This window comes from Euphorbia lathyris, chromosome 1 (assembly GCF_963576675.1).
Source record: "Euphorbia lathyris chromosome 1, ddEupLath1.1, whole genome shotgun sequence".
NCBI lineage: Eukaryota > Viridiplantae > Streptophyta > Magnoliopsida > Malpighiales > Euphorbiaceae > Euphorbia > Euphorbia lathyris.
This window is the reverse complement of record NC_088910.1, coordinates 121,441,816-121,461,389: the sequence shown is the minus strand read 5'-3', so window position 1 is coordinate 121,461,389 and position 19,574 is coordinate 121,441,816. Positions and strand designations below refer to the sequence as shown.

At 38.1% G+C, this 19,574-nt stretch overlaps 2 protein-coding genes across 2 annotated transcripts; both read right to left on the bottom strand.

The window, feature by feature from the left end:
- Positions 1-665: 665 nt before the first annotated feature.
- On the bottom strand, positions 666-8,211 carry LOC136214556 (short-chain dehydrogenase TIC 32, chloroplastic-like). Its single transcript, XM_066002882.1, has 8 exons — positions 8,009-8,211; positions 2,647-2,881; positions 2,486-2,565; positions 2,227-2,371; positions 1,702-1,789; positions 1,425-1,509; positions 1,112-1,158; positions 666-1,006 (listed from the first exon to the last, which is right to left on the bottom strand). Exons 1-8 carry the CDS (start codon positions 8,112-8,114, stop codon positions 842-844), a joined length of 951 nt encoding a protein of 316 aa, XP_065858954.1. The 5' UTR covers positions 8,115-8,211; the 3' UTR covers positions 666-841.
- A 1,275-nt stretch (positions 8,212-9,486) lies between these two features.
- LOC136210820 (short-chain dehydrogenase TIC 32, chloroplastic-like) lies at positions 9,487-15,243 on the bottom strand. The gene is made up of 9 exons (XM_066002237.1): positions 15,139-15,243; positions 12,301-12,416; positions 11,955-12,186; positions 11,794-11,873; positions 11,526-11,679; positions 11,303-11,372; positions 11,047-11,131; positions 10,742-10,788; positions 9,487-10,641 (listed from the first exon to the last, which is right to left on the bottom strand). The coding sequence occupies exons 2-9, from the start codon at positions 12,404-12,406 to the stop codon at positions 10,477-10,479; spliced, it is 939 nt and encodes a 312-aa protein (XP_065858309.1). The 5' UTR covers positions 12,407-12,416; positions 15,139-15,243; the 3' UTR covers positions 9,487-10,476.
- Between the last annotated feature and the right edge of the window lie 4,331 nt (positions 15,244-19,574).

The following is a 19,574-nucleotide window of genomic DNA, read 5'->3' as shown; positions in this document are numbered from 1 at the left end:
ATCACTAGCATGTAATTGTCTATAGACCATGGACCTCCTACAAGGACCCTATCCCTGTCAACAATATGAAAAAACTCAAAGCTGTATAGATTGCCAGAAATCCCTCGCCCAGGTTGCCATAACATTGCGAGTCTGTTCTTCATGACCTGAAAATTGATGGACTTGTTAGTAAGGAACCGACAGACTAGAGTTAGTCCATTTGCTCTTTCATTGTTGGGTGCAACAGCTCCCAATAAATCGAACGCTTCATGTTCGTTATGAGTGATGACTAAATTCTCAAATTCGTTTTCCATTGGCAGGACCCCAAACCGTTGAGAGGAGAGCCTGCTCTCGAATTCCTATTCCGAAGTTAGTTTCGGTTGTAAGACTGATTGAAGAGTACAGGCAAGTTGAATGAATCAAAGCAGAGAAAAGATATGGTCACTTCTAGACTGCAGATATATGAACCTTGATGATAGATAATGTTCATTGTTCGACTCTCAAAGATATATGAACCTAGATGATAGATAAGGTTCTCATAGGGATCGGTGCTTTAATTTGATAATGCAAATTAATCAATTCGTGCTTTTACAGAGCAGAAATTTGATGAAAGGTAACAACTCCCATTTATTTAATTAGTACAACAAACTTACATATTGACAAATAGGTACATAGTGTATGGCCTCCTTAACAAACTTATTTATCTAATTAACAATAAAACTGATTTTTATCCATGTAGTAGATGCTATTAAAATACACACACAGTTTCTGCAGTAGTTTAGAGTAAATGCAGAAACTACCAATAGGTTCGGCCGAGATGCATACATGACACACAAAAATAAGCATTGATTTGAGTACTTAGCTAGTTCGGATTGGTCAATTTGAAGCTGAAATCCCATAGTTTTCTTGCCAATCCTGCATCTACAGCCAGAGAACTTGGTTTCGCTAAATTACTGTCCATAAAATACTCGCCAGTGACCCCCTTAACCTGTGGATGCAACGCGACATAACATGTAGTTGCTGCTCCCTACGAGTTACGATACGTATACAAAACTATTGAACTTGCTGGACCGCATAGAGAGATAGGATACTAATTACTTAAAGTTGTACAAATTTATGTCACAGCATATACCTGTTGGAGGTTCTTTAGCACATATTTACCAAGTAGGGACATCATGCCTGCATCAAGGCAAAAGATATCTATAATCAACAACATAATCCCACCAAATACAATACAAGCTTGTAAAATTCTTACAATATACAATATGCAATCTAGATCATAATATGTTTTGTCTTAATCCAAAGCGAAACTATTTTGAGGAGATATGTGTTGTTACACTAGCAATACATGTGATAAGATCACAAAAACATAAGTTTTGCAATATCCAAACAAGAGAAAAACCCCAGTCAACAGAAGCAAGAGAGTTAGAACAGAAGAGAATTACCATCAAGGAAACTGTGATGGCGGACAATATTTGTGGCAACTGCTCCAGGGTGAACTGAATTAGCAGTTAAATTGACTCCATCTTCCTGTTGAGGAACACACAACGAAAAAGGTGCGAAAAAGGCGCGAAAAAGGCTTACAAAGTTGCAAAGACAATAATGTGATTACATTGCAGAGTCCTGGCTAAATGAGATCAGATGGATTCTGCAAATCTGAATGCTCCCATAGACATATATTGATCTAACCACTAATTGTTTAATATATGAAATGCTGAGTACCTTTAGGCATCTTGCAAGCTCATTAGCATGCAAAATGTTAGCCAACTTCGATCGTCCATAAGCAAGTAACCTGTTATATGTCAAATCAGCACACGAAAGTCATTATAAAAATACCTCTACAAGCACTGAAAGCACTTCTGCTTGCGGTTGTATGTCCGTATTACAGTATGTATTCAGCAGATTAAGGAGATCAGTGTTATTAAAGTGCTATGCACCTTAAGGAAATGAGACCTCAAATTGCTTAAGCCGCAAGGCGCCACCCTAAGCACTCGCCCGAGCAAAGTGAGACGTTACTTAAAATAAAGGTAATAATATATATAAAAAGTAACAGAAAGTTAGTATTTCCTTCTCAAAACAGTATTTACAGTTCTAAACATGTGAAAAATGAAAAAAAAAAGAATGTCTCGCCCAGGGAGTTGTGAGGCGCTTCTGCCTTGCCTGTCCTAGGCGAGCGTCTTGAGGGCGTTTAACAACACTGATATAGATACAAATTCAAGAAGTTTAGCACAACATTACCCTGAATTGTCATTGATCTTATCAAAAAGAGTTCCTTCACTTCTTACAAGGCGGTGACCTTCTGACGATACATTAATAATCCTTCCCTCTTGATTTCTTTGGCATGCTGTGCTTTTCATGGTGTCCAGCAAAAGGTCCGTCAGAAGAAAATGTCCTGCCAGATGAACATTTATGAACCATTTACTAGCTCAAGATTAGGACAATTCCAAGACATCAGAAAACACATTTTTGTGCGAATTTCAAGGCACGAAATCAAACACATACTTACCTATATGGTTCGTTGCGAATTGTATTTCTATGTTGTCCTCGGACAGCAAGAAAGGAGGTAGGCCAATGCCTGCATTGTTACTTCAAACAAAGAAAAAGAAGTTTATTTCTCAATGTTCAATTTCAGTTAACGCATATATATACTTGAAGTTAGTTTCTCACATAAGGAGATTCAGTGGAAGACCCGATGAAATATAATCAGATGCAAATTTTCTAACTGATGCCATTGAGCTGAGATCTAAATGCATAACTTCAACTTTAGCAGAAGGGATTTCTTTAAGTATTGCTTCTTTGACTTTTGTACCATTTTCGACATTTCTTACTACCATAACCACATGAACATCTCTGAATGCAAGAACTCTTGCTGTCTCCACTCCAATACCACTTTGTAACCAGACTAGGGTTATTTGAAAGAATGGTTTTCTTATCTTAACTCAAAGGTATTACAAGTATTTATATACAAACCAAGCAATTAATTCCCAACTACTTTATTCCCAACTACTTCCTTAAATGCTAACTACTAACTACATCTAATTATTACTGTAACACTCCCCCTCAAGCTGGAGCATAGATATTTATCATGCCCAGCTTGTTACAAATATAATTGACTCGAGTTCCTGGTAAAGCCTTGGTGAATACATCTGCTAATTGACTTCCGGTTCTGACATGTGGAGTTGTGATTGTACCATCCTCCAACTTCTCTCGAGTAAAATGACAGTCAACTTCTATATGCTTTGTTCTTTCATTAAACACATAGTTATTTGCAATATAGATAGCTGCTTTATTATCACAATATAACTTCATTGGTTTTATCTGGTCAAACCCAATTTCGCCAAGTAGACGACGTAACCACACAAGTTCACATGTAGTCTGTGCCATAGCTCGGTATTCAGATTCTGCACTGGATCTAGAAACTACACTTTGCTTCTTACTCTTCCATGAAACAAGATTTCCCCCAACAAATACACAGTACCCAGTAGTAGAGCGTCTGTCTGACAGATCTCCAGCATAGTCTGCATCGGTGAAGCCTTCTGCGATGTGATGTCCATGATTTTGATATAACAAGCCTCGTCCAGGAGCTCCCTTTAGATACCTCAGGATGTGAGTAACTGCATCCCAATGCGTTGTCCTAGGTGAGGACATGAATTGACTTACCACACTCACAGGAAATGAAATGTCAGGACGGGTAATTGTGAGATAATTCAGTTTGCCAACAATTCTCCTGTATTTCTCAGGTTCTTTGAGTAGATCACCATCATCAGACTTCAACTTCACATTGGGCACCATTGGAGCATCACAAGTCTTTCCCTCAATTAGACCTGCATCTTTCAACATATCTAAACAATATTTTCTCTGATTTAAACAAATCCCTTTCTTACTGCGAGATACCTCTATTCCCAAGAAGTATTTCAAAGGACCAAGATCCTTTCTCTGGAAGCGAGTACCAAAGAACTCCTTCAACTCCTTAATCCGAGCAACAACACTTCCTGTAATTATGATATCATCAACATACACAACCAGTAGAATGCACCCAGAGCTAGAACTGAAGTAGAAAACAGAGGGATCATAAGCACTTCTATGTAAGCCGAATTCCATTACTGCGGCACTGAATTTACCAAACCATGCACGGGGAGATTGCTTCAAACCATACAGAGACTTTCTTAATCTGCACACCTTTCCAGACTCCCCCTGAGCAACAAACCCAGGAGGTTGCTCCATATAAACCTCTTCATTCAGGTCACCATGCAAGAAAGCATTTTTAACGTCCAGTTGATGAAGCTCCCAATTGTAAGTGGCAGCTAAAGAAATGAACAGACGGACAGAAGTGAGTTTGGCAACAGGAGAGAAAGTATCGAAGTAATCAATACCATAAGTCTGAGCATAGCCTTTAGCAACCAAGCGAGCCTTCACCCGAGCAACAGTACCATCAGGATTCATTTTAACAGTCCAGATCCACCGAGCACCAATTTTCTTCCTATCTGTTGGTAAGTCCACAAGGTCCCAAGTGTGATTTTGTTCGAGTGCTGTCAATTCTTCTTTCATTGCCTTTAGCCAATCAGGATGAGCCATAGCCTCTGAAACGGATTTTGGAACCGCAATGGAATCTAAGGTAGCTACAAAACACTTGGAACGGGGTGATAAGGCATTATAAGAAACAAAGGAGGAGATAGGGTAAGTGCAAGACCTTGTACCTTTCCGAAGGGCAATAGGGAGATCAAGACAAGGTTCAGATGAAGGTGGAGGATCTGGAGCCGAAACAGATGAGGTATCATTGGTGACTGGTCCTGGAGCAGGTGCCATAACCGCAGGCTGTACACGCCTAGAATAAACATGACGAATAGGAGGATGAGAGACAACCTGTTCACTTACAGTATAGATCAAAAAATCATCATCAGATGTATCAGCAGGAAAAGAGGGTGAAGGGGAAGATGGACGGAAGAAAGGCGTATTCTCAAAGAACGTGACATCGGCGGACACAAGATAGCTCCCCAAGGATGGAGAGTAACAACGGTACCCTTTCTGACTTCGAGAATATCCCAAAAAGACACACTTGAGAGATTTGGGGTCAAGTTTGGAGACTTGAGGACGAATATCGTGTACAAAACAAGTACACCCAAAAATACGAGGGGCAAGAGAAAATAAAGATTGAGAAGGAAACAGGATAGAGTATGGAATCTGACCCTGCAGAACAGCGGAAGGCATACGATTGATGAGGTAACAGGTAGTGGAAACAGCATCTGCCCAAAAAACTTTCGGGACTTGCATTTGGAACATGATAGCCCGAGTGACTTCAAGTAAATGACGATTCTTCCTTTCAGCTACACCATTCTGTTGTGGGGTAACAACACATGACGTTTGATGAATAATACCATGTTGTGAAAGGTACGACTGAAAAGTACTGGATAAGTATTCTTTGGCATTGTCACTTCGCAAAATACAGATATTTTTATTAAATTGAGTTTTAATCTCAGCATGAAAAGCACAAAAAACAGTAAATAAATATGAACGGTGCTTCAAATGATAAAGCCATGTAACTCGAGAAAAATCATCCACAAAAGTCATAAAATAACGATAACCAAGTTTAGAAACAATAGGGCAAGGACCCCACACATCAGTGTGAACTAAATCAAAGACAGACTCAACATGTTTATTTATTCGAGGAGAATATGGGACTCGATGGTGTTTAGCAAACTGACATGCTTCACACTCCAAAATAGAGTTCATTGGAAGACTCGGACACATTTTCTGCAAGACAGGAAGAGATGGATGACCAAACTGACAATGAAGCTGCAACAAAGAGGAGCTTGTACAGGCAATTGGTCTTGGCACCGCTTCAGTGGAGTCAAGAACATACAACTCATTCACCAGTTTCCCTCTACCAATATTCTGTTTCGTCCCAAGATCCTGAAAAAGGCAATAATTTGGAAAGAAAACAACACAACAATTAAGGGCTTTGGTGAGTTGACTAACAGATAACAGATTAAAAGGGAATTGAGAAAGACATAAAACAGAGGATAAAGAGATTTTGGAAGTAGGTTGAGCAGTTCCATGACCATTTACAGGAGCGGTGGCTCCATTAGCTAAAGTAACAGATGACAGATTAACATTAGTATCAAAAGAAGAAAGAATACCTGTGTTACCAGTCATGTGATCGGTAGCACCAGAATCAATAACCCAACTACGGGATGAGGTGGAGAGACAAGCAACCCGATTACCTGTATCAGCCAACGCAGTAGTAATGGACTGGGAGGCACCATGATCAAAAGACAGCTGCTGAAGTCGAGCATATTCATCAACAGAGATAGTGACAGTAGGAGTAGAAGACGAAGATTGAGGGGATGGTAGGATACCATCACCAGCAGCAATGTGAGCAAACTTCCGATTGTTACTTTTCTGAGGCCGACCATGAAGCTTCCAACAATTCTTCTTAATGTGTCCTTCTTTGCCGCAATGATGGCATACTTGAGGACCACTTTGAGAGATACGGTGAGTAGTGGAATTCTGAGGACCACTTTGAACTCCATGTGTCGCATTGCTCACCAGAGCCATTGTCTCTTGAGACACCACATCAGACGTCTTTTCAATATCCCTACACACGGGAAGAAGTCGACCATAGAGGTCAGCAAAGGAGGGAAGTGTCCCACTGGTCAATATCTGGCTGCGTGCTATCTCAAATTCAGGACCAAGACCCTCCAGAAATCCAAGAACAAATATACAATCATCATCCTCTTGCATCTGTTTAACATCGGCTGTCATAGGAAAACGAGTTCGCTTTTCCTCACAAATCTGCTTATATTCATTATAATATTGAAAGAAGGTGCGACCCTTTCTCTGAGGACGATAATATGAAGACAGCAAGTTATGAATATGAGTCAAGTCTTGTTTACTAGCATACATAGACTCTAAGTATTCCCACATTTCTTTGACAGTATCACAATGAGTCACAATGTTATCAATAGTAGAGTCCAAAGTATTCTGAATCAGATTAAAAAGTTTATAGTCTACCATCATCCATTTCTTCCTACTTCCCTGCTCATCTCTAGGTGGAGGATTATTACTCAAATGATCCCCCAAATCGACACTATTAATGTACCGAGTAATAGTACGTTTCCATTGAGTGTAATCCTTAACTCCAGTCAATTTCCTGTCCGTAATTCGAGTCGTACCAACAGTAATTTCAGTCATGACTTTCTTATCACTTTCCCCGCTCATTGTTAATCCAAGCAAATGACACTTACCACCAAAAATTCAAAGAACACAACAGTAGAGGCGCTATAGATAATTTTAACAGGACCAAGATAAAGTAGAGCAAATATAGCAACCTCTATTTAAAAGAAATAATCAGATCAGGAAAGAAAAATGTGACAAACCGAACACAAGCCGGAGTAACACAAAGGAGGAGACTGACCGGAGTTTCCACAACGAGAAACTAACCACACAGACGGACCGGAGATACCGAGGCGAGGCCGGGAGAAGAAAAACGGCGGCGAACGGAGCAGCCACGCGCCTCCACGCGCCGGCGAGTGGGCGGCGCGTCGGAGTAAGAAGCGGCGCGTGAGCCCTACGCGCGGCCTTTCTGGTTGCCGGAGTTCAGCGACCCGACAGATCGGCGGCAGAGGAGTTCAATGGAGGGGGCGGTGAGATGAACAGAGATGTTTGAAAAATCGACTTCCAACCCGGACCGTCGTTTACCGTTCAAACCCAGAGAGATAATTTCCTAAGCCAAAATGGTTGGCTCTGATACCATGTAACCAGACTAGGGTTATTTGAAAGAATGGTTTTCTTATCTTAACTCAAAGGTATTACAAGTATTTATATACAAACCAAGCAATTAATTCCCAACTACTTTATTCCCAACTACTTCCTTAAATGCTAACTACTAACTACATCTAATTATTACTGTAACACACTTGATGCTCCTGAAATCAGACCCAGAAAAGGATTCACAGAAACAAAATGCTGTCAGAAAAATCTACTCAAAATAGTAAGTAAATAAACAAAGGAAATCCAGATAAAAGGAGACCTGTGACAATAGCAGTGAGGCCAGTTCCATCGATCCCTTGAGTGACTTGCACAGCAGTGGAACGTGCTGAAAACACAGATGGCCCTTTCCACCCAAAAATCCACATTTTCAAGATTCTGAAATTACACAAGTAAAAGTTGCTTATGGAACCTCAAATAAATATGGAATGGAATCAAGAATTTTCAAGAATATGATGTCATTGTTCTAATCCATCAAGTAATGCTTTTGACTTTAACATTAATATATAGGCCTAATGCATACCCAGCCCTCTAAAGTTGTCCGTTTTGTTCATTTAACCCCCTCACCTTACGGGATAACCCTTTAACCCCCTAAACTCCATAAAAATGGTATTTCTCACCCCCTTAACTTGTCCATTTATCCCCCCAACTCATAGAATGTTCTATTTACTCCCTTAACTCCATAAAAGTGGTAATTTTCACCCCTTACAATCCGTTATCGAAGCCTAAATTGATAACTTTTTTTAAACGTTAAACCTATATTTATGTTTTCCATAAAAGTGGAACCTAAATTGATACTTCCCCAAAAATCATAGGCCCATTTCGGTACATTATCCCTACATATAATGTATTTAACTTGTTTATATTAATGTTCTTGTTATTTGTATTTTTTATTCGTTTTTTCTCCATTCAACTTTTTTTACTACTATAAAGGGATAAGAAATACCATTTTTATGAAATTAAGAGGGTAAATAGGATCATAAGTGGTGAGAAATACCACTTTTATGGAGTTAAGGGGGTAAATAGGTTCGATGAGTTGAGAAGGGGTAAAATGACAAATTTGGACAAGTTAAGGGGGTGAGAAATACCATTTTTATGGAGTTTAGGGGGTTAAAAGGTTGTCCCGTAAGGTGAGGGGGTTAAATGAACAAAACGGACAATTTTAGGGGGCTGGGTATGTATTAGGCCTAATATATATTATTGCTTGGTCAACGAAAAGAGATGTTTCATTCTTATACCAATTAACTCTTCTAAACCATGAGTTGGATAATTTAACTAACAAGCTAAGAATAAAACTGAACTTTATCCAGGAAAAAGATGCCATTAATATCCATACACAAAGTTTCCCCTTTGGAGTACAAATAGAAACGTTTTTGCTTGATTGCTTGAAAAATCAACCGAATATACAAACTAACAGGAAAAGTTGAGAAACATAATTGTAACACACAAAATTACTCTAAAACAAGATGTTGCCTATAATGGAGGCCTCAATTCGATTACTTAGCTAGTTAGAATTTGTCAATTTGATGTTGAAATCCCATTGTATTGTTTTCTTTTGCCAATTCTGCATCTACAGAGAGAACTTGGTTCAGCTATGTTACTGTTAGAATACATTAAGTAGTTTGAGGAGTATTTTTGTTATTATCCATTTAGAGGGTGTTAGTACATGAGTTTGTTTTCTTCTATTGTATAAATAGTTTGTATCAGCAGTTTTTTTTTTCCTAATGAGAATCAGTTTCTTCTTCTCCAATACCCATTTTCATGGTATCTGAGCTCATGGCAGATCCACAAATGCATGTTGCTGAAATCGATCATGACCAAGAAACGTCACTCGTATGTAGAAGCGTTACATTCTAGCGGTAATGTAAGAGAAGAAGAATTAAGTGATTCTGAAATTAGATCTGAAAATAGTGATTCCGATTCAAATTGCTTTTCTAATCCGAGATCTGAAACAGAAGAAACAAAACAACAATGAATTCAAATCAGAAGTCATCAAACATCAACAATGCTGGCGACAATCCTGGACTGGTTCTGGTTAGTAAGAATTGGGGGTTTTCAGAGTATGAAGTTTGGTTGGCTATAAGAAGGTATCGTTGTTGTATGCTCGTCTCAGTGAAAAAGATTACGAGTATGATGGAGTTTCTTGTGAACAAAATGGGTTTTCAGACTGCAGATATTGTGACAGTTCCAACAATTTTTGGTTATAGTTTAGAGAAAAGGATTAAGCCAAGGTTGTCGGTTATAAGGTTTTTGCAATGGAAGGGATTAGTGAAGGAAACTATAAGTTTATCTTCTGTTGTAACATGCACTGGGAAGCAGTTTTTGGATACATATGTGATCAAATATAAGGTAGAAATGCCTCAGCGTTTGAGCATTTTCCGAGGAGAGATCAGTACTCTGGACTAGGGAGGTAAATGTTCATTGCTCGACTCTCAAAGATAGGTTCTCGTAGGGATCGGTGCTTTAATTTGATGTTGCAAATTAAACAATTCGTGTTTTTACAGAGCAGAAATTTGATGAAAAGTAACAACTTCCATTTATTTAATTAGTACAACAAACTTACATATTCACAAACTTGGTTTATCCATGTAGTAGATGCTATTAAAATACACACACAGTTTCTGCAGTAGTTTAGAGTAAATGCAGAAACTACCAATAAGTTCGGCCGAGATGCATACATGACTGAACAATACATGACACACGAAAATACGCATTAATTTGATTACTTAGCTAGTTCGGATTGGTCAATTTCAAGCTGAAATCCCATAGTTTTCTTGCCAATCCTGCATCTACAGCCAGAGAACTTCGTTTCGCTATGTTACTGTCCATGAAATACTCGCCAGTGACCCCCTTAAGCTGCGGATGCAACGCGATATAGCATGTTGTTGCTGCTCCCTACAAGTTACGAAAATGTATACGAAAATTGCTGGGCCGCATAGAGAGATAGGATTCTAATTACTTAAACTTGTGCAAATTTATGTCACAGAGCATATACCTGTTGGAGGTTCTTTAGCACATATTTAAGAAATAGGGACACAATGCCTGCATCAAGGCAAAAGATATTTATAATCAACAACATAATCCCACCAAATACAATACAAGCTATGGAAAGTTCTTACAATATACAATATGCAATCTAGATCATAATATTTTTCGTCTTAATCCGAACTTTGAGGAGATATGTGTTGTTACTCTAGCAGTACATGTGATAAGATCACAAAAACATAAGTTTTGCAATATCCAAACAAGAGAAAAACCTCAGTCAACAGAAGCAAGAAAGTTAGAACTGAAGAGAATTACCATCAAGGATACTGACATGGCGAGCAAAATTTGTGGCAACTCCTCCAGGGTGAAGTGAATTAGCAGTTAAATTGACTCCATCTTCCTGTTGAGGAACACACAACGAAAAAGGCTTACAAAGTTGGAAAGACAATAATGTGATTACATTGCACAGTCCTGGCTAAATGAGACCAGATGGATTTCTGCAAATCTGAAAGCTACCATAGACATATATTGATCTAACCAGTAATTGTTTAATATTTGAAATGCTGAGTACCTTTAGGCGTCTTCCAAGCTCATTAGCATGCAAAATGTTAGCCAACTTCGATCGTCCATAACCAAGAAGGCTGTTATATGTCAAATCAGCACAAGACAATCAATGTACAAGCACTAAAAGCACTTCTGCATGTGGTTGTATGTCCGTATTACAGTATATATATGTATTCAGCAGATTAAGGAGTGTCATAGATACAAATCCAAGAAGTTTAGCACAACATTACCCTGAATTGTCATTGATCTTATCAAAAAGAGCTTCTTCACTTCTTATAAAGCGGTGACCTTCTGATGATACATTAATAATCCTTCCCTCTTGATTGCTTTGGCATGCTGTGCTTTTCATGGTGTCCAGCAAAAGGTCCGTCAGAAGAAAATGTCCTGCCAGATGAACATGAAATTTCTCAATAGAACCTCAAGATTAGGACAATTCCAATACATCAGAAAACACATTTTCATGCGAATTTCAAGGCACGAAATCAAACACATACTTACCTATATGGTTCGTGGCGAATTGTATTTCTATGTTGTCCTCGGACAGCAAGAAAGGAGGTAGCCCAATGCCTGCATTGTTACTTCAAACAAAGAAAAAGAAGTTTATTTCTCAATGTTCAATTTCAGTTAACTCATATGTACACTTGAAGTTAGTTTCTCACATAAGGAGATTCAGTGGAAGACCAGATGAAATATAATCAGATGCAAATTTCCTAACTGAAGCCATTGAGCTGAGATCTAAATGCATAACTTCAACTTTAGCAGAAGTGACTTCTTTAAGTATTGCTTCTTTGACTTTTGTACCATTTTCGACATTTCTTACTGCCATAACCACATGAACACCTCTGAATGCAAGAACTCTTGCTGTCTCCACTCCAATACCACTTGATGCTCCTGAAATCAGACCCAGAAAAGGATTCACAGACACAAAATGCTATCAGAAACATGTTTCAACATCTACCCAAAATAGTAAGTAAATAAACAAAGGAAATCCAGATAAAACGAGACCTGTGACAATAGCAGTGAGGCCAGTTCCATCGATCCCTTGAGTGACTTGCTCAGCAGTGGAACGTGCTGAAAACCCAGATGGCCCTTTCCACCCAAAAATCCACATTTTCAAGATTCTGAAATTACACAAGTAAAAGTTGCTTATGGAACCTCAAATAAATATGGAATGGAATCAAGAATTTTCAAGAATATGATGTCATTGTTCTAATCCATCAAGTAATGCTTTTGACTTTAACATTAATATATATATTATTGTTGGTGCAAATTTCCCATAATTTCCCCTAATGGATTTTTTCTTGCTTTGTTTAAGTTTAATTTTTCCTATGCTTAGCTTGTGTATTGCAGCTTATTATTTAAATTTAGATATTAGCTTGTATTTTATATTGCTAACTTTTCTTATTATCTTGTATTTTATTGTTGCTTGTGAATTAAATTAGCTGCTTATTGGTTTTGATATATTAATTAAGTCTATACACGATTTGTAAAATCTATACACGACTGGGATTTGTAAAATCTATACACGATTACTGCTTGTTCACAAAACAAACAGAAGGGTAGTTCCTTACACTCATAGTTTATGTAGATGATGTGCTAATTACATGAACTTCAATGACTATGATAGAGGAGACAAAGCCCGCTTTGGATGGATGCTAGTTTCACTATTAAAGACATGGGATGGGAGAAGCCGAGTTCTTCTTGGAGTTGAATTAGCAAGATCAGCTAAGGGACTGTTTATATCTCAGTCTAAATATACATTAGAGACTTGATCAAAGATCAAGATGAGGGTGTTAGAATACATTAGGTAGTTTGAGGAGTATTTTTTGTTATTAGCTATTTAGAGGGTGTTAGTACATGAGTTTGTATTCTTCCATTGTATAAAGCGATAAGGTGTAAAAATTTGGTCAATTTCAAACAGTATTATAAAACACAAATATTTTGTTTCTTATTCTGCACCAAGTGCACGTAAATTGATTCTAAAAAAAGATTTCGTATTTTTTGTGATTTAATAATAGAATTGTCGATTAATAGTTTTAAATTCGGTGAAATATTTGAATTTTTTTGTCAAACTCGTACAAAATTTATGGCCTAATGCTCATCCAGCCCCCTTAATTTGTCCAAATTGGTCATTTTACCCCTCCAACTCATCAAATGTCCTATTTACCCCCTTAACTCTATAAAAGTGGTATTTCTCATCCATTCAATTTGTCCATTTACCCTCCCAACTCATAGAATGTCCTATTTACCAAATACAACATATGGTGGTTCACAAATTGCTTGAAGACTTTGTTGTTAATCAGGTTACCCATGATGACTCCACTATTCAATATAGTGAAACACATCTAACTTTCCTGGCTTCAATTGATCAAGAGAATGAAGCAAGAACATACCAGGAAGCAAAATGCCATCCTCAATGGGAGAAAGCCATGGCAGAAGAGATTGCAGCTCTGGAAAAGAACAACACATGGACTCTTGTCTCATTACCACAAGGCAAGAGAGCCATTACATCCAAGTGGATATTCAAGATAAAATATGCACCAGATGGTATAAGGCAAGGCTGTAGCTCGTGGATATGATCAACAGTTTGGTATAGATTACCATGACAGTTACTCCCCAATAACAAAGATTACAATAGTTAGAGTGCTTCTTGTTTTGGCTGTAACGCCAATAGAACAACTTGATATTAACAATGCTTATTTGCATGGTTATATCGAAGAAGAGCTCTACAAGATTCCTCCTGAAAGATATGTCAAGGGTGAACCTGATCCTAACTTGGTTTGTTGACTTGACAAATCCTTGTATGGCTTGAAACAAGCCGGAAGACAATGGAACAAGGTGTTTACAGAGAGGCTACTTCAATTGGGATTTGGAAAATCTATACATGATTACTGCTCGTTCACAAAACAAACAGAAGGGAAGTTCCTTGAACTCATAGTTTATATAGATGATGTGCTAATTACAGGAACTTCAATGACTATGATAGAGGAGACAAAGCATGCTTTGGATGCTAGTTTTCACTATTAAAGACATGGGAGAAGCCAAGTTCTTTCTTGGAGTTGAATTAGCAAGATCAGCTTGGGGACGCTTATATCTCAGTCTAAATACATTAGAGACTTGGTTAAAGATGCTAGCCTAGAGGAAGCTTACAGTGTAGCCAATCCTTTCCCTTCAGGTGTTCAATTTGATGATGAGACATCACCTGTATATGCAGATCTAGAGAGAGCTTTAGAAGACTGGTTGGCCGTCTATTTATTTGGGAGTCACCAGGCCTGATATTGCTTTCATAACTCAGAAGCTAAGTCAATATATGAGCAGTCCTACTTGTATTCGAACGGATGCAGCCAGACATGTGGTCAAATACTTGAAGGGCACAGTGAACATGGGTTTATTCTATCCTGCAAATTCTGACTTGAAGGTGATCAAGGGATTTTGTGACTCAGATTGGGGTAGATGTAAGGTAACTAGAAGCAAGGGCCAGTTAGTAAGAGTTCACATGAATCAATCACTATATGATACAAGCTATGCAAAGTTCTTCGCATCATGATATTATTCATGTGATAAAAACAGAAGAACTTAACTTTTGTAAGATCTAAACAATGAATTATACTATGATTGGCGTACAAGATTTGTGGCAATTGCTCCAGGTGAACTGAATTAGCAGTTAAATCAACTTCATCAACCATGAAGACAAATAAAGTGGACAAAAAGGCTTGCAAAGTAAATAAATAACTGATTGTGGCATTTTCTCAAACACTAAAGAAACCATTTCTACTTTGCTCTACTAAAAAATTTCCAAAGCCAAACAAAAGCTGAAAGTAGAAAAGGAATAAGAAAGAAAACCTGTGACAAGAGCAGTGAGGGAAGTTCCATCAAAAAATGAAGTGTCTATTGTGTACCTGCTTGAACCATATAACGTCTTTTCGTTGTTTCCATATAACGTCTTTTCGTTGTTTTCATAACAGGGCTTTCCAGAAGTTTGTATGTGAGCTGCTAAATACCGCCATCAAATTCCTTTTTTCACCGCTTCTTTTGGACTTTTTTTTGCCTCATAATTTTGATCAAAAACTGAAAATTCTCTCTCCAAAATCATAAACCCGAACAACAATAATTGAAATTATGAAAATAATTGACGTGTGACAATCTGAACCCCGAAAATGGATGATTACGAGTCGGAAACATTAAGATTTACATCTTTTTATCAAAGAACTCATGCAAATAATACATATTTTTCACGAGGATTTTGCATTTTTCGGCACAAAAAATTGGAGAATTTTTAATTTTTCGTAACAAAAAATTTAATGATTTAGTATTTTTCATCACTAAAAATTTTAAAATTTTGCATATTTCAAAATTTGGCCTAAACGGATGCGGCATACAATTCCTACTATGGCGGGAATGGATGCGGCGTACCACCCGACCCATGGCGGGAACGGATGACGCATCCGTTCCCACCATGGCTGGAACGGATGCGGCATACCATTCCCACCATGATGGGAACGGATGTGGCATGGCGGGAACGGATGCCGCATCCGTTTCCACCATGGTGGGAATGGTATGCCGCATCCGTTTAGGCTAAATTTTGAATTTTCTTTCAAAATTTTTTTTTCCCAATTTTGACAAAATTTTTATGTCAAGGGCAAAATTGTCCAATAGATGCGGTGATAAAGAATTTGGATGCGATATATAGCAATACCCAGTTTGTATAGAGGAACTTAATAAATGTTGATTCAAATTATTTAAAAAGTTATCGATTAAGCAAGTTTGTTCAGTTATGCCAAATAAGTATTATTTTACAATTACCTCAAATTTCAAGGCAGGGGGCCGGCTCTCTCGGACCGCCGGAACCACAATGACCATGAGTAGTTTTTGTCTATTGTCTCCACAAAATTGGAGAGGTTCCGGCACCGATAAATTTTGATGGGTGCTGAATTAGCATCCAAAAATTGGTCTTAAGACCCTTTTTAAATTTAAAATTCTAAATTTTTTTTGGCATGTTAAGTCATCCTTAAATTCAATTTTTTTTTACTGTTAGACCATTTTTAAATCCAATTACATTGGTACTTAAAAATTGGCTATTGATCACTCAAATTATTACACATGTATATACGATTTTTTTTTGGACAAATTCGATTGAGCAACAAATTTTTTTTTTATACACACACGTGTAAAATTAGCCCCCGAACCGACGAATCCTGTATTCGCTAACAGTTACTCTTCTTTCATATTAAGATACTTAGAAGCATAATTTAAAAGATAAGGCATATTTGAGAGTTTTTTTTTTTGACTTTGCTTAGGATGCATTTATCTTAGGTTGTTAGTTTTAGCTTTTCGGTGCATCTTTTAGGTTTTTATTAGGGTTAGGATGCAAAAATACCCCTAACGTTTTGGGTTAGGAGCAATTCTACTCGTAAGATCTAAAATGGTGCAATTTTATTCCTAATGTTGGTAGCCAAAATCAATTTTACCCATAATGTTGATAATTTGGGTACAATATTATAAAACACAAATATTTTGTTCCTTATTCTGCACCAATTGCATATCAGTTAGTTCTAAAACAAAAGATTTCATGTTTTTTATAATTTAATAATAGAATTGGAGATTAATATTTATAAATTCGGTGAATTTTTTGAATTTTTTTGTCTAATTCGTACAAAAGACAATATATTTATTTATATTTTTTTTTTCACATCTCAACATATGTTTGTGAATTGTTACTAATAAAATGACGCACATGTGAAGTGTAGATGACAAGATTCATGACCGAGAAGACATTTTAATAAATTATTTCTGAAATTGACCCAAATTATCAACGTCAGAAGTAAAATTGCTCTTGGCTTCCAACATTAGGGGTAAAATTGCACAATTTTAAAAGTTAGGGGAAATATTGCTCCTGACCCAAAACATTAGACGTATTTTTACACTTTAATCTTTCTTGAAAAACTTGAATCGTTTCTGCCGTCTGGACCCTTGATATGAATTAGGGAATTTAGAGAGCTTCCTGTAGTGTTTCTTCTTTGAGGGACGACAGTCACATTTGCTATCCTTGCACTTGATATGTAGGTAAGATTTGTTGCAAAATTTCTGAGCAAGATTTCTTTGGGACATGATATTGCTGAAGAGGCGTTGTTGCTCACACAATTTCTCTAGAGCAAGAAGAGTGAATTGGTGAATTTCCCCAATGCTGATGTCGGCGAAATTTCTACCTGTAGCTGTGATGAGACGTTGTAACTCTGGTTGGAGTTCGGTTGGTAGAGAGGCAATGTAAGTGTACCGAAGATTCGGATCATTATACCCATTTAGCATGTAGTACCTCTTCACCATTCTTTGATAATGAAAGTCTAGATCTTTTTTCTTCAAAGAGCAGCATTTCATATCAAAGAATTCTTGTTTCATCTGGTTGTGATATTTTTTAGGATCGCCGATGAACTGTTGATGGATCTCTCCCAGAGCATGACTAGCAGTTGGAAGATTGAGAAAGGCGGCCATCTTGTATGGTCCAAGACTTTGGTACCATTCTCGAAGCGTGCCGGTAAACCGGGAGACAAATTCAGTTAGCACTTCCTTCATGGTGACATCTTGTTTAGTCATTTGCAAATCTATCCATGCTGCCATTTCATGGAGATGGTCTCGCCATCGATGAGGAGGGAGATGATCAAATGTGAACCAAGGACCAGATGTTGGCTTGGTAGTTTTAGGTTCTTCATAGAACATAAAATCTTCATCAGCTGGTTCTTCAACTGTGGGTTCTGTCACACCAGGGGTTGGTGCAGAAGAATGTTGTTCATCAGCCATGAGTATCTGAGTAATATCAGTAATATCAGCATCAGGTTCTGAAGGAAGATCTTCAGATGTTCCTTCTGAGGAGTCTGTAGAATACTCCGGGACAGTGGTGAGATGGTTAATCATGGAAGCCATATTGGAAAACATAGGTTGTTTGTCTTTTGAGGGCCTGTGATGTTTTGGCTTCGGAGAATCTTCTTCAAATGAGCCGGAAGAAGATAAAACTTTTGTGGGTGGAGCTTGAAGTTGTTCATGGATCATCTGAAAAGGAGTATATGTTTGTGCTGGAGGTGGAAAAGGTGAAAAATGATGAGGGGATCTGGAAAAGGGATCCACAAATTCTGGAGGAGAAGTTGAAGGTTGAGATTGAACCTTTGCCAAGTCTGCTTCTACTTGAGCTAACTGATCTTTTAACCTCCTAATCTCAGCTTCTTTCTGGTTGAATTCTTGACCAAATCTTCGCTGAGAGATCAAAGTTCGAAGATTGTTGTCAACCTTTTGGATCTGCTGTGTCAGATCTTTCTGCGTTTTGAGTGCAAACTCTGTCAAAGAATCAACCTTTTGGGACATGTGTTTCTGGGAGGAAACCATATGCTCAAGCTTGTGATCAATCTTTTGAAGATAATTATTCTGGGCTATGGCATTGTCAGTCTGCCAGTTTAGCACAGACTCAAAGGGTTTAGGTTCTTCAAGATGGCCAGTGTGGGTAACAGTATGGGAAGGTATGTAAGGAAAGGATACTGTTTTAGACTGGGTGTTGGTTTGTTTTGTCAAAGGTGGGAAATCTTCTGGGGTAAAACTGGTGTTCATCATGCATGGTTGTACAAGAGGTGGTAGTTCTGGAGAATTAACAGGTGGAGAAGGATGACACCGTCTTTTTAATTTTGCAAGAAATTCAAGCTCCCTTTTGTAGATTGCAAGAGGCTTTAGATAAGCTGGGGTGACCTTAAATTGAGGGTCTGGAGTGATATCTTTTCTGGGATGGATACCGATCCAAGGTGCATCATCATCATCAGGCTTTGTCGGAGCTCTGGTTGAGGACGAGCGACATGCTCCTTTTTTGGATGGCTTTGTTGTTTTCTTGTGCGAGTAATTATCGCAAGAATCATCATCAGAATCAAGATCTTCTACACATGTGCACGATGGATCACACATCCCACTACCGGGAACATCCCAGATGAAATGACCATCTATGTGTGAAACATAGGTGTGTCGACCATCAGGCCCAAAACTATGGATGGGAATTTTCTTTTCTCTCGGAAAAGAGGCCGGAGAGATCATCATGGCTTGGTGAAAGGAGTGCCTTGGGGGCTGAAAAACTGTTTTTACCAGTCCATCTTCCCTGTTTTGAAAGGATGAAGAAGTGGTTTGGACGGGCTGAGAAATCTGGTGCAATTTCTCATATGCAGTGAGCCATTCAAGAGGCATCAACTGAGTAAGCTCTTCCCTGGAGATCTGGCGAGGGATTTGTACAATTGTTGGATTATCATCTTCCT